Raw genomic sequence first — 22217 nt, 5'->3', positions numbered from 1 at the left:
TAGAAGTAATTTTTTAGTCTGAGAACTTCCCCCAAAATATTCATTTTTATCTGAAATTCATATTTGCAACTTACATTCTATCTGGTGACCCTCAGAGCACAAGATGTGACTCTGACCTTCAGTCTGCTGGTGAGATGTTAGCAGACATGAGGTGGGAGAAGCTTATGACCACCTCCGCTCCTGAGTGATGAAGCCTTTGGAAGGATGAGAGGCAGATGGCCCATGGGGCTCCTAAGTCAGCTGGTAGCCACACCTGCACTGGCATAAGGGGTTAGACACCACCCTACAACCCACATGGTGAAGTTTGTGTTTGGGGTCTGGCAAGAGATAGCTGATGTACCAGGTCAACAAAGCTTCCAGAGAAGGTCTTCAGCCCCAGCTTCCCCACAGTCTGCCCTAATCCAATCCTACATAGAAATCCTGGAGGTATTCCTTCAACTTCCAAGGGTGCCCTTAATTATTCATGCATTTCAGAACTAAAATTTTTATCAAAAGCTGTACTGGGGTGGGGTTTTTTTTTTGTATGTATTATTATATTTTTAAGTACTAAGGAGGGAAGGATGAAAGAAGAGAGGGGAAGGAAGGGTGATTTAAAAATAAATTCCACGTTGGTAAAGGAGCTAAATCTAAAGAGCAAAGTTTAAAACTTTTAGAAAACAGGAGAAAAATTTTATGAAGTCAGAGAGGAAATGGAGTTCTTAAAAATATCTGAGCTTAAAAATATTAACCCCAAAAAAGAGTACAAAACCATGAAAGAATTACAAATATAATCATATTAAATACTTAAAAAAAACATAAATAGGGGCACCTGGGTGGCTCAGTGGGTTGAGTATCTGACTCTTGGTTTCGATTCAAGTTGTGATCTCAGGGTCGTGGAATTGAGCCCCACACTGGGCTCCACGCTCAGCATGGAGTATGCTTCAGATTCTCCCTCTCTCTCCCTCTGCCCCTCCCAACCATGCTCTCTCTCTAAAATAATTAAATAAATCTTTTTGAAAAAATCATAAATAAAAAGAAAAGATGATCTTTTGGCTTGGAGAAGACCCTGCAACACAGGACCAAAGAGGGTTAATATGAAGAATTAAAAAAAAAAAAACCCACAACACAGAAATAAAAATATAAACAACTCATTAGAAAATTGAGCAAAATGTATGAGGTGGTACATTATGAAAAACAAACCTAACTGTTTAGTAAACATGGGAAGAAGGTCTGCTTTCCTGGTCAACAAGGAAATGTATATTTCCTTGCAAACTATGACATAGCACATCACATGTATCACATCTTCTCATGTTAAAGTCCCCCAGCACCAAATGTTGGAAAGGTGGGAGGGTAAATTGATACAATTATGAATCTGGTACATCTAGTAAATCCTAAGGTGCATACACTTTAGGAACAAACATTCGTTCTCAAGTAGAGAGATACTCTAGAGAATCACCCCACTTATACCCTAGAAAACCTATATGAGAAAATGTGTTGTAGGCAGTTTTTAATAGCAAAATACTAGGGAGTGGGGTGGACACCGAATAGATACCTACAGGACAAGACATATAAACTGTGGGATATTCATATACAGACATCTTATGTTAGCAATCCAAATGAATTAACAAGAACTACAGGCAGCCACACTGACAAATCCCAAAAACAAGTTGGACAAAAAGAGCAAAACAAGAGCATATACTATTTAGTGATACATAAACAAACAGTAAAAGTATGAACCTGCACATTGGTGAGATCAACAGTAACCTGGGATAGGTCTTACCCTAGAGAAGAGGAGGGGACAGGATCATGGCAGGTGGTGGGGCTCTACACCACACTTGTATGCATTTCTGTGATGCTTTGCCTTTTTCAACATTAGACCACTGATACTATATGGGTCAGGTTCTGGCTGAGCAACTGCCCTGAGCAGGACTTAATGCCTGTGGGGACAAGGATACCCAGATCTGCAGGGTTAACAAGATGTCCCTACATGGGTATGAATAGACACTTATAGGATGCTTTTATATCTACTTATTGGTTTTACTTTGGTAAATATTTAAGGGTTTATCAAAAGTTCTTTTTTATGTAAATCTACATTTTTCTAACATGAAAAACAATATTCAATTGATTCACTTGACATATTTGTAGGAATAAAGCATGTTCTAAGATATATATATATGCATATTATATATATAAGCATGTAAACATATATCCTTTTTAAAGTCATGTAATACTTTTAATGCCTTAAAATAATCTAGTAAATGCAAATTTCATGCTAAAAATCTTTTTATTTTTATTATCTTTTGGAGTTATGTTAGCCACATTTTAGAAAGAGCATTCATTCAAAACAGGCCAGGAAAGTGCTAGAAAGATTCTTGCATTTCTTGCATAATATCTGAAAATTTTCTGACAAAAAATGGGGGGAACTACTCACAGAAATCCAATATTTGTGCATTCCACATTTACAAGATAAAATTATTACAAACTCACCTCTGCTTTGTGAGGAATGAATCAAAATCTCGGTCCACAGAAGCCCAGCAGCTCTGCCCAGCTGCCCTGCTGGGGTAGGGGGTTGAGGGGTCTGCTTTGTTGACTCCCTGCTGTAGCCTGCAGTTGCTGGTGGCAGGTCCTGCCAGTTCTGGCCTTCCCAGGCCAGCATGCATGGGAGAAGATGTCTGATGTAGCTCCATCTCCAGCACACCAGAGGTCAGCCCACCATCTTTGTTCTCTAGATGCATGTTCCGTTCTCACTCTTCTCACTAGGTTAGCCAGAAAGAAACCACCGTTGATGAAAAGCAAATTGGGAATATTGTTTGCACCTTGGGGAACACATATGGAATCCATTCAGTCTCTCTCTACCCTTGTTATTTTTTGGCCTCTTATAATGAGGCCCTTCCAGGGTTCCAGCATTCTAATATCATATGGGAAACAGTGTATGCTCATCTCCAAGGATGAACATTGTAGCACATTTCACACTAGCCATGACCTAAGTATTCAACAAGAAAGCATTAGTTAAGTAAGTTGTAATATGTGCATAGTATGAAATACTATGCAACTAAAAATGATCTAAAGGGATACTGATTGGTAGTGGGAAATATTAAGGGTACAGAAAACAACATTGTTAAACTAGGATATTTTTCTTGAAATAAATATATACATAGCATATGCATAGAACAGAAGACCAAAAAGACCCAGCATCCAAATATTATTACCTCTGGGTGGTAAGGACTTTCTCCTTTGTTTCTGTCTATGCTATGGTTTTATGGGTTTTTGCATCCCCCACTTTTTAAATTTTTTTTTTATTTTTTAATTTTATTCTTGTGTTTCATTTTGGCTTTGTTTTTTGGTTGTGGCTTCTGACCACTCTGGATTTTGCTAGGGTGCATCTTGCTTGGGACGTGGTTGATATTTTGGCCTCTGCTCATTCACTCAACCATCCCTCAACAGAATGACTAGGAGGAGGAACTCTCAATAAAGAAAAGAAACAGAGACAATGTCCTCTGCCACAGAACTAATGGATATGGATATAAGCAAGCTGTCAGAGATAGAATTCAGGATAGTACTCATAAAGTCAAAAGCTAGGCTTGAAAAAAGCACTAGTGACAATATAGAATCTCTAAGAGCAGAAAAGAGATCTAATCGGGCTGAACTAAAAAATGCTATGAATGAGATGCCGTCTAAACTGGATAATCTAACAGCCAGGGCAAATGAGGCAGAAGAGAGAATTAGTGATCTAGAAGATAAACTGATGGAAAGGAAGTTGAGGAAAACAGATATAGGCTGCTAGTAGCACAAGAGAAAAGGATTTGAGAGATTAATGATACCATTAAGTGTTCCAATCTCAGAATTATTGGGATCCTCGAGGGGGTGGAGAAAGAAAGAGGGCTAGAAGGTATATTTGAGCAAATCATAGCTGAGAACTTCCCTTATCTGGGGAAGGAAACAAGCATTCGAGTCCAAGAGGCAGAAAGGACCCCTCCCAAAATCAATAAAAATAGTCAACACACTGACACATAATAGTGAAGCTTGCAAATTTTACAGCCAAAGACACAATCCTGAGAATAGCCAGGGAGAGGAGGTTCCTGACATATGGAGGGAAGAATATCAGAATAACATCAGACCTGTCCACAGAAACCTGGCAAGCCAGAAAGGGCTAGCAAGATATATTCAGGGTACTAAATGAAAAGAACATGCAGCCAAGAACACTTTATCTAGCAAAGCTGTCATTCAGAATGGATGGAAAGATAAAGAGCTTTCAGGACAGGTAGAAACTGAAAGAATATGCAACCACCAAGCCAGCCCTGCAAGAAATATTAGGGAGTTTTGTAAGGGAAGAGAGACCCTAAGAGTCACATAGACCAGAAAGAAACAGAGAAAATCTATAGAAACAGGGACGTTACAGGCAATACAATGGAACTACAGTCATATCTTTCAGTAGTTACTCTGAATGTAAATGGGCTGAATGCTCCTATGAAAGGACACAGGGTTTCAGATTGGATTAAAAAAGCAGGACCCATCCATATGCTGTCTACAAGAGACCTATTTCGAACCTAAAGATACCTCCAGATTGAAACTGAGGGGCTGGAGAACAATTTACCATGCTAATGGACCTCAAAAGAAAGCTGGGGTAGTAATCTTCATATCAAACAAATTAGATTTTAAACCAAAGACCATAATAAGAGAGGTAGAGGGACACTATATCATACTTAAAGGGTCTATCCAACAAGAAAATCTAACAATTGTAAATATCTACGCCCCCAACATGGGAACAGCCAATTATATAAACAAATTAATAACCAAAATAGGGCGCCTGGGTGGCTCAGTTGGTTAAGCGACTGCCTTCGGCTCAGGTCATGATCCTGGAGTCCCAGGATCGAGTCCCACAACAGGTTCCCTGCTCAGCAGCGAGTCTGCTTCTCCCTCTGACCCTCTTCCCTCTCGTGCTCTCTCTCTCTCATTCTCTCTCTCAAATAAATAAAATCTTTAAAAAAAAAACCTTTAAAAAATTAATAACCAAAATAAACATATTGATAATAATACATTAATAGTAGGAGACCTCAAAACTCCACTCACAGCAATGGACAGATCATCTAAGCAGAAGATCAACAAAGAAACAAGAGCTCTGAATCACACATTGGACCAGATGGACTTCGTAGATATATACAGAACATTCCATCATAAAACAACAGAATACTCATTCTTCTCAAATGGACATGGAACTTTCTCTAGAATAGAGCACATACTGGGTCACAAATCAGGTCTCAGCTGATACCAAAAGATTGAGATTATTCCCTGCATATTTTCAGACCACAATGCTTTGAAACTGCAACTCAACCATAAGAAGAAATTTGCAAGGAACTCAAACACTTGGAAGTTAAAGAGCGTCCTGCTAAAGAATGAATGATTGGGTCACCCAGAAAATTCAAGAAGATTGTAAACAATTCATTGAAACTAATGAGAATGAAAACACATTGGTCCAAAACCTATGGGATACTGCAAAGGCGGTCCTAAGAGGGAAATACATAACCATCCAAGCCTCTCTCAAAAAATTGGAAAAATCCCAAATTCACAAGCCAAACTTAAACGTAAAGGACCTGGAGAAAGAACAGCAAATAAAGCCTAAACCAAACAAGAGAAGAGAAATAATAAAGATTAGAACAGAAATCAAGGAAATATAAACCAGAACCAGTAGAACAGATCAATGAAACTAAAACCTGGTTCTTTGAAAGAATTAATAAGATCAATAAACCTCTGGCCAGACTTATCCAAAAGAAAAAAGAAAGGACCCAAATCAATAAAATCATGAATGAAAGGGGAGAGATCACGACCAATACCAAGGAAATAGAGACAATTATTAGAACTTATTACCAGCAGGCATATGCCAACAAACGAGGAAATGAGGAAGAAATGCATGCGTTCTTGGACACTTATAAACTACCAAGACTGAAAAAGGATGAAATGGACAATCTGAATAGACCAATAACCAGTAAAAAAATTGAAGAAGTAATAAAAAACCTCCCAAAAAACAAGAGTACAGAGCCAGATGGCTTCCCAGGGGAATTCTACCAATCATTTAAAGAGGAAATCATACCTATTCTACTGCAGCTGTTCCAAAAAATAGAAACAGAAGGGAAACGTCCAAACGTGTTCTATGAGGCCAACATTACCCTGATCCCAAAACCAAAGACCCCATCAAAAAGGAGAATTACAGACCACTATCCCTGATGAACATGGATGCCAAAATACTTAACAAGATCCTAGCCAATAGGATCCAAAAGTACATTAAAAGGATTATCCACCACTGACCAGGTGGGATTTATTCCTGGGATGCAAGGGTGGTTCAACATTCGCAAATCAATCAAAGAAAAGACAAGAACCATATGATTCTCCCAATTGATGCAGAAAAAGCATTTGACAAAATACAGCATCCTTTCCTAACTAAAACTTTTCAGAGTGTAGGGATAGAGGGAACATTCCTCAACATCATAAAAACTATCTACGAAAAGCCCACAGCAAATATCATTCTCAATGGGGAAAAGCTGAGGGCTTTTCCATTAAGGTCAGGAACATGACAGGATGCCCCCTCTCACCACTATTGTTCAACATGGTACTAGAGTTCTAGCCTCAGCAATCAGACAACAAAAAGAAATAAAAGGTATTCAAATTGGCAAGGAAGAAGTCAAACTCTCTCTTCACAGATGACATGATACTTTATGTGGAAAACCCAAAAGACTCCACCCCCAAATTACTAGAACTCATACAGCAATTCAGCAACATGGCAGGATACAAAATCAATGCTTAGAAATCAGTTGCATTTCTATACACTAACAATGTAACTGAAGATAGAGAAATTAAGGAATCAATTCCATTTACACTAGGACCAAAAACCATAGGGTACCTAGGAATAAACCTAACCAAAGAGATGAAGTATCTATACTTAAACTACAGAACACTTATGAAGGAAATTGAGGAAGATGTAAAGAGATGGGAAAACATTCCATGCTTGTGGATTGGAAGAATAAACATTGTTAAAACGTCTATGCTACCCAGAGCAATCTACACTTTCAATGCCATCCCTATCAAATTACCATTGACATTTTTCACAGAGCTGGAACAAACAATCCTAAAATTTGTATGGAACCAGAAAAGACCCCGAATCACCAAGGGAATGTTGAAAAAGAAAAACAAAGCTGGGGACATCATGATGCCTGACTTCAAGCTATATTACAAAGCTATGATCAACAAGACAGCCTAGTATTGGCACAAAAACAGACACATAGATCAATGGAACAGAATAGAGACCCAAGAAGTGGACCCTCAACTCTATGGCCAACTAATCTTTGACTAATCTGGAAAGAATATCCAATGGAAAAAAAGTCTCTTCAGTAAATGGTGCTGGGAAAATTGGACAGCCACATGTAGAAGAATGAAACTGGACCATTCTCTTACACCATACACAACTATAAACTCAAAATGGATGAAAGACCTAAATGTGATAGAGGAATCCATCAAAATCCTAGAAGAGAACATAGGCAGTAACCTCTTTGACATGGGCCACAGCAACTTCTTTGAAGATACATCTCTAAAGGCAAGGGAAACAAAAGCAAAAATGAACTTTTGGGACTTGATCAAGGTAACAAGTTTTTGGGTGCCTGGGTGGCTCAGTCAGTTAAGCGTCTGCCTTTGGCTCAGGTCATGATCCCAGGGTCCTGGGAGAAGTGGGGAGCCTGCTTCTCCCTCTCCCTCTGCCCTTCCCCCTGCTTGTGCTCTCTCTCTCAAATAAATAAATAAAATCTTTTAAAAAAGATAACAAGCTTCTGCACAGCAAAGGAAACAGTCAACAAAACTAAGAGGCAACCCATGGAATGGGAGAAGATATTTGCAAATGACATTACAGATAAAGGGATGATATCCAAGATATATAAAGAACTTCTGAAACTCAACATCCAAAAAAACAAATAATTCAATCAATAAATGGGTAAAAGACATGAACAGACACTTCTCCAAAGAAGACATACAAATGGCTAACAGACATGTAAAAATGTTCATCATCACTAGCCATCAGGGAAATACAAATCAAAACCACAGTGAGATACCACCTTATACCAGTTACAATGGCAAAAATTAACAAAACAGGAAACAACAAATGTTGGCGAGGATGTGGAGAAAGGGGAACCCTCTTATACTGTTGGTGGGAATGCAAGCTGGTACAGCCACTCTGGAAAACAATATGGAGATTCCACAAGATGTTAAAAATAGAGCTACCCTACAACCCAGCAATTGCACTACTAGGTATTTACTCCAAAGATACAGATGTAATGAAAAGAAGGGGCACATGCACCCCAATGTTCATAGCAGCAATGTCCTCAATAGCCAAACTGTGGACGGAGACAAGATGCCCTTCAACAGATGAATGGATAAAGAAGATGTGGTACATATATACAATGGAATATTAGCCATGAGAAAGTATGAATACCCACCATTTGCATCAACATGGATAGAACGGGGGGGGATTATGCTAAGTGAAATAAATCAAGCAAAGAAAGACAATTATCATATGGTTTCACTCATATGTAACATAAGGAATAGTGCAGAGGACCATAGGGGAAGGGAGGGAAAACTGAATGGGAAGATCAGAGAAGGAGACGAACCATGAGAGACTCTGGACTCTGGGAAACAAACTGAGGGTCACAAAAGGGGGGGTGGGGAATGGGGTAATTGAATGATGGGCATTAAGGAGGGCATGTGTTGTGATGAGTCCTGGGTGTTATATGCAACTAATGAATCATTGAACACTAAATCAGAAACTAATGATGTACTATATGTTGGCTAACTAAGCATAATTTTTTTAAAAAAAGACAAATATCATATCAGACAAATGAGGTTTTAAACCAAAGACTATAACAAGAGATGAGAAAGGGCATTATATCATAATTAAGGGTTCTATCTATCAAGAAGATCTAACAGCAGCACCTAAATGAATAAAATCAGTGAATAACAAACATAAACTCATTGATAATAATACAGTTATAGTAGTGGACTTTAACACCCCACTTACAGCAATGGACAGATCATCTAAGCAGAAAATCAACAAGAAAACAATGGCTTTGAATGATAGACTGGACCACATGGACCTACAAACATATTCAGAATATTTCATCCTGAAGCAGCAAAATACAAATTCTTTTCCTTTTTTTAAGATTTATTTATTCATTTTGGAGAGAGAAGGAGAGAGTATGCATGGGGGAAGGGCAAGAGAGGGAGAGCGAGAATCTCAAGCAGACTCCCTGCTGAGTGCAGAGACCAACACTAGGCTCCATCCCACAATCCTGAGATCATGACCTAAGCCAAAATCAAGAGTCCAAACCTAACAAATTGAGCCAACCACGTGCCCCTACACATTCTTTTCTAGTGCACATGGAACATTCTCCAGAATAAATTACATACTCGGTCAAAAATCAGCCCTCAACAAATACAAAAAGATTGAGATCATACTGTGCATATTATCAGACCACAGTATTATAAAACCTGAAGTCAACCACAAGAAAATATTTAGAAAGACCACAAATACATGTAGGTTAAAGAACACCCTACTAAAGAATGTGTAGGTTAAAGATTTTTTTTATTTATTTATTCATGAGAGACAGAGGAGGAGAGAGAGAGAGGGAGAGAGAGAGAGGGAGAAGCAGAGGGAGAAGCAGGCTCCCAAGGAGCAGGGAGCCCGATGCGGGACTCGATCCCAGGACCCTGGGATCATGTCCTGAGACGAAGGCAGACGCTTAACCATCTGAGCCACCCAGGCGCCCCAAGAATGTGTAGGTTAAAGAACACCCTACTAAAGAATGAATGTGGGAAACGAGGTGTGGGCAGAAAGGGGGCCACCCCCTCACCCGTCATGCAATGCATGTTCATGGGGAACCTGATGCTAAACCATTCGTAGACAACTTGCTTCTGGGTTGGGGTTTTGTACGTAGCAAGGCAGCTCCCTCAGTATGATCTATTGAAAGTCAGCCCTCCAAACAAGGGTTTGTAAAAGAAGAGGAAAAAAAGAAAATAACAAAGGGTAAAAAAAAAGGATGAATGGGTTAACCAGGAAATTAAAGAAGAAATGAAAAAATACATGGAAGAAAATAAAAATGAAAACACAACAGTCCAAACCGTTTGGATGTAGCAAACACAGTCATAAAAGGGAAGTATATTGCAGTACTGGCCCACCTCAAGAAGCAAGAAAAATCTCAAATACACAACTTAACCTCACACCTAAAGGAGCTAGACACGGAACAAATAAAGTGTAAAGCCCTCAGAAGAAGGGAAATAGTAAAGAGTAGAACAGATCAGTGATATAGAAATTAAAAAAAAAAAAAAGTAGAACAGATCAGCAGAAGATGGTTCTTTGAAAGAATTAACAAAATTGACAACCCCCTAGCTAGAATTATGAAAAAGAAAAGAAGAAGGACCCAAATAGATAAAATCATGAATGAAAGGGGAGAGACAACAGAAATACAATTATAAGAGAATACTATGAAAAAGTATATGCCAAGAAACTGGGCAACAGGGAAGAAATGGAAAAAATCCTAGAAACCCACAAACTACCAAAACTGAAACAGGAAGAAACAGAAAACTTGAACGGACCTATAACCAGCAAAGAAATTGAATCAGTAATCAAAAATCTCCCAACAAACAAGAGTCCATGGCCAGGTGGTTTTCCAGAGAATTCTACCAAACCTTTAAAGAAGTAATATCTATTCTTCTGAAAAAGTTCCAAAAAAATAGAAAGGGAAGGAAAACTTCCAAACTCATTCTACAAAGCCAGTATTAACTTGATTCCAAAACCAGGCAAAGACCTCACTACAAAGGAGAATTACAGGATGATATCTCTGATGAACATGGATGCAAAAATTCTCAATAAAATAGTAGCAAATCGAATTCAACAGTACATTTTTTAAAGATTTTATTTATTTATTTGAGAGAGAGAGCACAAACAGGGGGAGGGGCAGAGGGAGAAGCAGATGCCAGACATGGGGCTCAATCGATCCCAGGACTCCAGGATCATGACCTGAGCCGAAGGCAGATGTTTAACCAACTGAGCCAACTAGGCGCCCCAAGAATTCAACAGTACATTAAAAGAATTATTCATTGTGATCAAGTGGGATTTATTTCCGGGATCCTGAGGTGGTTCAACAATTGAAATCAACCAATGTGATACACCACATTAATAAGAGAAAGAAGAAGAACCATATGATCCTGTCAATAGATGCAGAAAAAGCATTTGACAAAATACAGAATCGTTTTTTGATTAAAACGCTCAACAAAGTAGGGATAGATGGAATATACCTCAATATCATAAAGGCCCTATACAAAAACCCATAGCTAATATTATTCTCAATGTGGAAAAACTGAGAGCCTTTCCCCAACAGTCATGAACAAGACAAGGGTGTCCACTCTCACCATTACTATTTAACATAGTATTGGAAGTCTTAGCCTCAGCAGCCAGATAACAAAAAGAAATCAAATTCATCCAAGTTGGCAAGAAGAAGTCAAACTTTCACCTATTTGCAGATGACATGATACTCTATGTAGAAAACCCAAAAGACTCCACCAAAACAACTGCTAGAACTCAGAAAATGAATTCAGCAAAGTTGTAGGATATAAAATCAATGTGCAGAAATCTGTTGCATTTCTATACACCAATAATGAAACAGCAGAAAAAGAAATCAAGGAATTGATCCCATTTGCAATTGCACCAAAAACCATAAGATACCTAGGAATAAACCTAACTAAAGAGGTAAAGGATCTGTACTCTGAAAACTACAGAACACTTATGAATGAAACTGAAGAGGACACAAAGAAATGGAAAAGCATTCCATGCTCATGGATTGGAAGAACAAACATTGTTAAAAATGTCTATACTACCCAAAACAATCTACAGATTTAAGGCAATCCCTATCAAAATACCATCAGCATTTTTCATAGAGCTAGAACAATCCTAAAATTTGTACAGAACCACAAAAGACCCCAAATATGCAAAGCATTTCGGAAAACAGAAAAACAAAAGTGGATTTCACGATTCTGGATTTCAAGCTCTATTACAAAGTTATAGTCATTAAGACAGTATGGTACTGGCACAAAAACAGACACATAGACCAATGGAACAGAATACAGAACCCAGAAATGGACCCACAACTATATGGTCAACTAATCTTCAACAAAGCAGGAAAGAATATCCCATGGAAAAAAAGGGTCTCTTCAACAAATGGTGTTGGGAAAACTGGTCAGCTACATGCAAAAGAATGAAACTGGACCACTTTCTTACACCATACACAAAAATAAACTCAAAATGGATGTAAAACCTAAATGATCATAAAGACCTAAATATGAATAGACATTTTTCCAAAGAAGACATCCAGATGGCTGACAGACACATGAAAAGATGCTCAACACTCATCATCAGGGAAATGCAAATTAAAACCATGATGAGATACCACCTCACACCTGTCAGAATGGCTAAAATTAACAACACAAGAAACAACAGGTATGGGCAAGGATATGGAGAAAAACAATTATATGGTTTCACTCATATGTGGAATATGAGAAACAGCATGAAGGATCATAGGGGAAGGGAGGGAAAATGGAATGGAAAGAAAGAGAGGGAGACAAACCATGAGAGACTCTTAACTATAGGAAACAAACTGAGGTTGCTGGAGGGGATGTGGGTGGGGGGATGGTGTAATTGGGTGAGGGGCATTAAGGAGGGCATGTGATGTGATAGCACTGGGTGTTATATGCAACTGATGAATTATTGAACTCTACATCCTAAACTAATAATGTACTATATGTTGGCTAATTGAATTTAAATAAAATTTTTTTAAAAAATTTGTTAATTACCATACAGAGCAATATTGGCTTCTGGAGTAGAATTCAGTGATTCATTGCTTGCATACAACACTCAGTGCTCATCACAAGTGCCCTCTTTAATACCCATCACCCATCTAGCCCAGCCCTCAGTCATCTCCCTCTATCAACCCTGTTTGTTCTCTATCATTAAGAGTCACTTATGGCTTGTTTACCTCTTTCCTTTTTTTCTCTTCCCCCTTCCCATATGTTTATCTGTTTTGTTTCCTAAATTCCAAATATGAGTGAGATTGTATGGTATTTGTCTTTCTCTGACTTATTACACTTAACATAAGACACTCTAGCTCTGTCCACATTGTTGCAAATGGCAAGGTTTCATTCTTTTTGATGGCTGAATAACACTCCACTGTGTGTATATATGTGACATCTTCTTTATCTGTTCATTTGGACTCTCTCCAGTTTGGTTGTTGTTGACAATGCTGCTATAAACACTGGGTGCATGTACTCCTTTGAATCTATTTTTGTATTCTTTAAGCAAATAGCTAGTAGTGCAATTAGTGGGTTGTAGGGTAGTTTTATTTTTAACTTTTTAAAAAAGATTTTATTTATTTATTTGACAGAGAGGGAACACAGGCAGGGGGAGTGGGAGAGGGAGAAGCAGGCTCCCCACTGAGCAGGGAGCCCAACACGGGGCTCAATCACAGAACTCTGGAATCATGACCTGAGCCACACGGGCATCCCTATTTTTAACTTTTTGAGGAACCTCAAAACTGTTCTCCAGAGTGGCTGCACCAGTTTGCACTCCCACTAACAGTGCAAGAGGGTTCCCCTTTCTCCACACTTTCGCTAACATTTTAATTAAAAAAATAAAAAAGATAGGGGCTCCTTGTGTTGGGCTCCTTGCTCAGCGGGGTCTGCTTCTCCCTCTCCCTCTGCCCTGTTTGTGCTCTCTCTCACTCTCCTTCTCTCTCAAATAAAATCTTTAAAAATAAATTAATTAATTAAAATAATTTTTAAAAAGATACATCTCAGGACTTTTGCTCCCAGGAAGACAGAGTAGACCTACCTTTCCCTCCTCCTCTTGCTAAGTACAATGAAAAACCTGACATTTTGTATAAAACAACCATTAGAAGACTCTGAAAGGTAGAGAAAAAGAAAACTGGTTAGGGACTCAATAAATGACACAGCAGTGAAGCCCCTGAATTTTTATTTTTGTCTCATATATCCCAGACAGGGTGCTGAAGAAGTTGGCAACCTGGAAACACCAACAAGCACAAACCAAGAAAAGCCTGCTTTTTCTAGCCAAAGCAGTAGTTAAGGCACAGCTTAGTAGAACAAAAAACTTTTGAGCAATAATTGCTTTACTGCAGCCAAATGCTGCAAACCCACATCCACCCAAGACAGCAAAGGCCAAGTGAGGTACCTAAACCTCTACCCTCCCCAGGCTAAAATAAGGGGTCCAGGGCGCCTGGGTGGCTCAGTTGGTTAAGCGACTGCCTTCGGCTCAGGTCATGATCCTGGAGTCCCGGGATCGAGTCCCTCATCAGGCTCCCTGCTCAGCGGGGAGTCTGCTTCTCCCTCTGATACTCTTCTCTCTCGTGCTCTCTATCTCTCATTCTCTCTCTCAAATAAATAAATAAAATCTTTTAAAAAAATAAAATAAAATAAGGGGCCCAGGCCCCCATCCCTATTGGTGTCAGAAAAGACTGATGAGGATCTGGGATGTTCATCTCTGCTGGGTGTTAGGGAGTCCCACCTCCTCCCTACACACCCCTCACCTCCCTGTGTGGGCAGAGATAACTTCCTGCAATAAAAGGAACCCTTCCTCCTTCTTGCTAAGGTGTCAGAGGAGGCCAAGTGGAAAGTCAGGACTTTAACCACTGCTTGGCATTAATAAGGAAACCCCCAATGGTGTCATTAGAAGCCACATAAGGAGAAGTAATAAGATGAACTACCCTCTTCCATGTGGGATGGTATAGCAGAGGCCCAGTGGGGAGCCAGAGTTCTCATCCTCGCCCAGCAATAATAGAGAATCCTTCCTCATCTTGATGCCAACCGAGGCCAAGTGAAAAACGGGCTTCTAACCCCACTTCTGCTGGAGTGGTGTCAGAGGAAGCCAGTTAAACATGCACTTTAAATAGGAATATAGAGTCTCATAATACCCAAAATGTGCAATGAAACTCATAAGGTTTCAATAAAAAAAAAAATCAGCTATCAACAGTGATAACCAGGAAAACCTCAATTTGACAGAAAATAGATAACAACACTGAGATGAGAGATGTTAGAATTATCTGACTGAGATTTTTAAGGCAATCAAAATAAAAACACATCAACAAAAAGTAACAGACACACTTGGAACATTGGAAAAAATAGAAATTCTCAGCAAAGAAACAGTCTCAGAAAAAAGCCAAATAGAAGTGAAAAACACAAGAGCAAAATTAAAAACTCAATAGATGAGCTCAACAACAAAATGGGGGGGGTGAGAAAAGAACTCAGAACAACAGAAATCCAATCTGATAGAGTAAAAAAGAAAAATTAGCAGAACATCAGAAACATGTGGGATAATAACAAGATTTAACATTCATGTAATCAGAATCCCAGAAGACAAAGATTATGAAAAAGTACTTGAAGTACTTGAAAGTACTTGAAAAGGTACTTGAAAAATACTTGAAAAGTACTTGAAAAAGTACTTGAAATACTTGAATGGCTGAAAACTCCCCAAATTTGGCAAAACTCATAAACCTACAGATCCAAGACACTTAATGATAATTTAAAAAGGATAAATCCAAAGAAACCCACATCAAGACATATCACAGACAAACTTCTGAAAACTAAAGACAGAGAAAAAAAATTTGAAACCACTAACAGAGAAATGACAACATACTTATAAGGTAAAAACTATTCAAATGAGAGAAACCATGGAGGCAGAAGAAGTGGCACCATATTTTTTCAAGAAATGAGACAAAAGAACTGTCAACATAGAATTATTTCGTTTCATTTCTTTTGTTCTTTTGTCTCATTTCTTGAAAAAATATGGTGCCACTTCTTCTGCCTCCATGGTTTCTGTCAACCTAGAATCCTTATCCAGTGAAAATATCCTTCAAGAAAGAAGGTGAAATCAGACTTTTTTAGATGGAAGAAAACTAAGAGAATTTGTTGCTAGCAGAACTATCCTAAAAGAATGGCTAAGGGAAATTACTAAACACAAAAGGACAGATAAAAGAAGGAATTCTAGAGCATCAGGAAGGTAAAAAGAACAATGGAAACAAGAAAAGCACAGGTAAATCCAACAGTTTCCCTCTTCTCTTGGATTTTCTAAATTTTTCTAAATTGTTTGATTTGGAGGAAAAATTATAACACTCTTTGATGTAGTTATCAATGTATGTAGGGGAAATATTTAAGACAATTTTATCACAAATGGAGGAGGTAAAAGGATGTAGAGTGAGGTAAGGTTTTTCTAAATTTTACTCAAACTGATAAAATGGTAACATCATGAGGCCCTGCCAAGCAATGTATATATAATTTAACACCTAGAGAAACCACTTGAAAAAGCTATAAAAGAGATACATTAAAAAATACTAGAGATAAATCAAAATGGAATTACAAAATATGTCCAATTAACCCACAGCCCTAACATATTAAAATTGCATTGAATATAAATGGCCTGAATACAACAATTAAGACAGAGATAGGCAGAGTGGATTATAAAGCATGACTCAGTTATGTGCAGTCTATAAGAAATTAACTTCAAAAATAACAATTTAAGTAGGCTAAAATGTGAAAGGATGGAAAAAGAAATATCATTCAAGCATTAATCAAAAGAAAGCACAAGTGGCTGTATTGATATAAGATAAATTTCAGGGCAAAGAAAATTTCTAGGTATAGAAAGAGAGATTATGTAATAATAAAAGGGTCAATTTACCAGAATTACATAGAAATTTTAAATGTGTATTATCAAACAACAAAGCTACAAAATATGTGATGCAAACCTAACAGAACTGAAAGGAGAAAGAGAGATGTACAGTTGTATGGTTGGAGATTGCTTTTCTCTCTCAGCAATTAATGGAACAAATAAACAGAAAATCAGCAAGGATATAGAAGAACTGAATAACACCATCAACCAACAGGATCCAATTGATATGTATGGAACACTCCATCCAACAACAGCAGAACATTCTTTTAAGTGTCCATAAAACATATACCAAGATATACTACAACTTGGGTCATAAAGCAAACCTCAGAAAATTTAAAAGAATTGAAAGCCCACAGTGTGTTCTACAGCCACACTCTAATAAAATCAAATTAGAGATTAATAACAAAAAAACAAGCAGAAAGTCTACATACTTGAAAATTAAATTTAAACACTTCTAAATAATCCAGAAGTCAAAGAGGAAGTCTCAAGAGAAAATAAAATTATACTGAACTGAACAAAATGAAAACACAATATATCAAAATTTGTGGAATAAAGCTAAAGCAGTGATAGAGGGAAGTTTACAGGATTAAATGTTCATATTAGAAAGGAGAAAATGTCTCAAATCAATCTAAACTTTCATCTCAATAACCTAGAAAAAAATAAACCTAAAGAAAGTAGAAGAAAATAATAAACATAAGAGCAAAAAATCAATGAAATAGAAAACAGAAATACAACAGAGAAAAATCAATGAAACAAAGAGCTTCTTCTTTGAAAACATCAACAAATTGACAAACACCTCTAGCATGACTGACAAAAAAAAAAGAGAACAGAAATTACCAATGTCAGGAGTGAAATGGGGAACATCACTACAGAACTTACAGACATCAAAAAGATAATAATGGAATACTGAGCAATGCTACACACATAAATTTGGCAACTCAGATGGAAAAGACCAATTCCTCAAAAAGCACAAATGAATACAATTCACCCAATATAAAACAGACAATTTGTGAATTGTGTAAGATTGATGAATCACAGACCTGTATCTCTGAAACAAATAATACATTATATGTTAATTAAAAAAAAAAGATGGTAGGAAGGGGAAAATGAAGGGGGAGAAATTGGAGAGGGAGACGAACCATGAGACTATGGATCTGAGAAATAAACTGAGGGTTCTAGAGGGGAGGGGCACAGTGGGATGGATTAGCCTGGTGATGGATATTAAAGAGGGCATGTATTGAATGGAGCACTGGGTGTTATAATGCAAACAATGAATCATGGAACACTACATCAAAAACTAATGATGTAATGTATGGTGATTAACATAACATAATAAAATAACATTTTTAAAAATTAAAAAAATAAAATAGATAATTTGGATAATCCTGTAACTATTAAGTAGACTGAATTTATATTTTTAAATTCCCAAAATACAAATCTCCAGACCCAGATGATTATTTGAAAAATGCTACCAAACATTTAAAGAAAAATTAACACAAATTCTACCCAATTTTTCCAGAAAATAAAGATGAGGTACACTTCCTAGGTAATTTTTTTTAAAGATTTTATTTATTTATTTATTTGAGAGAGAGAGAATGAGAGACAGAGAGCACGAGAGGGGGGAGGGTCAGAGGGAGAAGCAGACTCCCCGCGGAGCAGGGAGCCCGATGTGGGACTCGATCCTGGGACTCTGGGATCACGACCTGAGCCGAAGGCAGTTGCTTAACCAACTGAGCCACCCAGGCGCCCCTTCCTAGGTAATTTTATGAGGTTAGTGTTCAAAATCAGACAGAGGCTTATAGGAAAGGAAAAGGCAAAGGCAAATGCAAAGGGAAGGCAAGGAAAGGGAAGGGAGAAAGAGAAAGAAGAAAGAGAAGGAAAGAAAGAAGAAAGAAAAGAAGGAAGGAGAAAGAAAGAAGAAAGAAAGAAAGAAAGAAAAAAAGAAAGAAAGAAAGAAAGAAAGAAGAAAGAAAGAAAGAAAGAAAGAAAGAAAGAAAGAAAGAAAGAAAGAAAGAAAGAAAGAAAGAAAAAGAAGAAAGAAAGAAAGAAAGAGAGAGAGAGAAGGAAGGAAAGGGTGGAAGGAAGAGAGAGAGGGAGGGAGGGTGGAAAGGAGGGAGGAAGGGAGGGAGGGGAAGGAGGAAAGGAAAAACTACAAACCAAAACTCCTTAAAATATTAGCAAAGGAAATTCAGCAATATATAATATACACCATGACCAAGTATAGTTTATTCCAGAGATGCAAAACTAGTTCAGTATTCACAAACTGATCAATGTTAACTATACAGTTACTGTATGATTCAGTAATTCTACTTCTAGGTAGATAACCAAGAGAAATGGAACACTTGCCCACACAAAAACATGTACATTTTTTATAAAAGTATTATTCATAATACTCAAAAAGTAAAAACAACCCAAGTGTCCATCACCGATTAATGGATAAATAAAATGTGGTATAGCCATATGATATAATACTATTCAACAATGAAAATAAATAGTGTAATGATACATACTATGACAGAGATGAACTTTGAAAACATTAAGTGAAAGAAGCTAGTCACAAAAAAGCACATGTTACCTGATTCCATTTATATATGAAATCTTCTGAATAGGCAATTGTGTAGAGAGAGAAAGCAGATTAGTGTTTGCCATTAAGGGAGGAGAGAAAAATCAAAGGAAAATAAGGAGTGACAATGCATATGGAGTTTCATTTTGGGTTAGTGAAAATGCTCTAAAATTGACTGTGGTAATGGTCATCCAATTGAGTAGATATAGTAAAAACCATTAAACTATACCTTTTAAATGGATGTATTATATGATGTTAGTTATATATCAATAAAGCTAATAAAAACATCCATCAATATGATCTACCACATTAACAGGCAAAAGAGGAAAAATCATATGATCATATCAATTGATGCAGAAAAACATTTGGCAAAATTCTATACCCACTCATGATAAAAAACTTAAAGAAAATTGGAATAGAGGGGAAATTCCTCAACTTGAAAAATATAAAACAGTAAACAACATACTTAATGTAAAGAAACTTGAAGCTTTCCTCTATGATCAAGAATAAGGCAAGAGGGGAAAAGGAGCAAGACGGCAGAGGAGTAGGACACCTAAATTTTGTCTCATTCCAGGAATTCAGTTAGATAGTTATCAAGCCATTCTGAACACCTACAAACTCAACAGGAGATCGAAGAAAAGAGTAGCAGCAATCCTCTGACCGGAAAAGCGACCAATTTCTGGAAGGTAGGACGTGTGGAGAAGTGAATCTGAGGCGATATTTGGGAAGTTAGACCGTGGGGGGAGGGAACTTCTGTCAACCAGCTACTGGCAAGTGATTGAGCAGTGGAGCACAAAATCAGAACTTTTAGAAGTCTGTTCTGATGAGGGACGTCACTCCAGTGGCTAAGCGGAGGGTAGAACCCTCACTGACACAGTGTGGTCTCAGGACCTTCAGGGTCACAGAAAGACCGGGGGTGCCTGAGTGTGGCAGAGCTCCCAGGTATCGGAGTAGGGAAGCCAGCTGCAAAGACAGAGCCAAGGATTGGGCTTTCAGCTTGGGGATGCCATAAACTGTGATTCGTAGAATAGTCAGGCCACTACTCTTTGAGCAGGGACCCCACAAGCAACAGATCTGAGGAGACTCCCCTTCTGCCCCCAGGAGGAGTGGCGTGGTAGTATATCACAGGAATCTGCTGGGTTCGGAGACTCCAAATGGGGTCGTGTGCCAGAGATAGAAACACTCAGTCACAGGCATCACAATTGCAGGCTTCAAGCTCTATTACAAAGCTGTCATCATCAAGACAGTATGGTACTGGCACAAAAACAGACACATAGATCAATGGAACAGAATAGAGAGCCCAGAAATGGATCTTCAACTCTATGGTCAACTAATCTTCGACAAAGCAGGAAAGAATGTCCAATGGAAAAAATACAGTCTCTTCAACAAATGGTGTTGGGAAAATTGGACAGCCACATGCAGAAGAATGAAACAGGACCATTCCCTTACACCACACACAAAAATGGACTCAAAATGGATGAAAGACCTAAATGTGAGACAGGAATCCATCAAAATCCTTGAGAAGAACACAGGCAGCAACCTCTTTGACCTCAGCTGCAGCAACTTCTTCCTGGAAACATAGCCAAAGGCAAGGGAAGCAAGGGCAAACATGAACTATTGGGACTTCATCAAGATAAAACCTTTTGCACAGCAAAGGAAACAGTCAACAAAACAAAAATGCAACCAAAAGAATGGGAGAAGATATTTGCAAATGACATATCAGATAAAGAGCTAGTATCCAAAATCTATAAAGAACTTATCAAACTCAACCAAAGAAGATATTTGCAAATGACATATCAGATAAAGAGCTAGTATCCAAAATGTATAAAGAACTTATCAAACTCAACCAAAGAACAAATGATCCAATCAAGAAATGGGCAGCAGACATGAACAGACATTTCTCCAAAGAAGACATCCAAATGGCCAACAGACACATGAAAAAGTGCTCAACATCACTCAGCATCAGGGAAATACAAATCAAAACCTCAATGAGATACCATCTCACACCAGTCAGAATGGCTAAAATGAACAAGTCAGGGAACAAGAGATGTTGGCAAGGATGCAGAGAAAGGGGAACCCTCCTACACTGTTGGTGGGAATGCAAGCTGGTGCAGCCACTCTGGAAAACAGTCTGAAGGTTCCTCAAAAAGTTGAAAATAGAGCTACCCCATGACCCAGCAATTGCACTACAGGGTATTTACCCCAAAGATACAAAAGGAGGGATCCGAAGGGGCACGTGCACCCCAATGTTTATAGCAGCATTGTCCACAATAGCCAAACTATGGAAAGAGCTTAGATGTCCAACAACAGATGAATGGATAAAGAAGATGTGGTATATATATAATGGAATATTATGCAGCCATCAAAAAAAGAAATCTTGCCATTTGCAATGATGTGGCTAGAACTAGAGATTATCACGCTAAGTGAATAAGTCAATGAGAGAAAGACAATTATCATTAGATCTCACTGATGTAAGGAATTTGAGAAACATGACAGATGATCATAAGGGAAGGGAGGGAAAAAATGAAACAAGACGAAACCAGAGAGGGAGACAAACCATAAGAGACTCTTAATCTCAGGAAACAAACTGAGGTTTGCTGGAGTGGAAGGTGGTGAGAGGGATGGGGTGGTGAGGTGATGGACATTGGGGAGGGTATGTGCTATGGTGAGTGCTGTGAATTGTGTAAGACTGCTGAATCACAGACCTGTACCCCTAAAACAAATAATACATAATAAATAAATAAATAAATAAATAAATAAATAAATAAATAAATAAATAAATAAATAAAATTGCAAACTCCCCCCCTCAAAAAAAAGAAAAAAGAATAAGGCAAGGGTGTCTACTCTCATCAATCCTATTCAACATGATACTGGAAGTTGTAGCCAGTGCAACAGGGCAAGAAAAGGGAAAAG

The 22217-nt window shown here is 38.0% G+C and overlaps 1 protein-coding gene across 2 annotated transcripts in view; it reads right to left on the bottom strand.

The window, feature by feature from the left end:
- The window catches only part of OCA2 (OCA2 melanosomal transmembrane protein), a 526634-nt gene that overhangs the window by 488466 nt on the left and 15951 nt on the right, over positions 1 to 22217 (bottom strand). For both annotated transcript variants that reach the window (XM_027572901.1, XM_027572904.1), the window contains exon 2: positions 2467 to 2735. In XM_027572901.1, coding sequence (XP_027428702.1) covers positions 2467 to 2714 — 248 coding nt within the window. In that variant the 5' untranslated portion in view covers positions 2715 to 2735. The remainder of the gene's footprint in view (positions 1 to 2466; positions 2736 to 22217) is intronic.

Source organism: Zalophus californianus, chromosome 6, assembly GCF_009762305.2.
Source record: "Zalophus californianus isolate mZalCal1 chromosome 6, mZalCal1.pri.v2, whole genome shotgun sequence".
Lineage (NCBI taxonomy): Eukaryota > Metazoa > Chordata > Mammalia > Carnivora > Otariidae > Zalophus > Zalophus californianus.
Note: the sequence above shows the minus strand (reverse complement) of the source record. Positions and strands in the feature narration are given on the sequence as shown.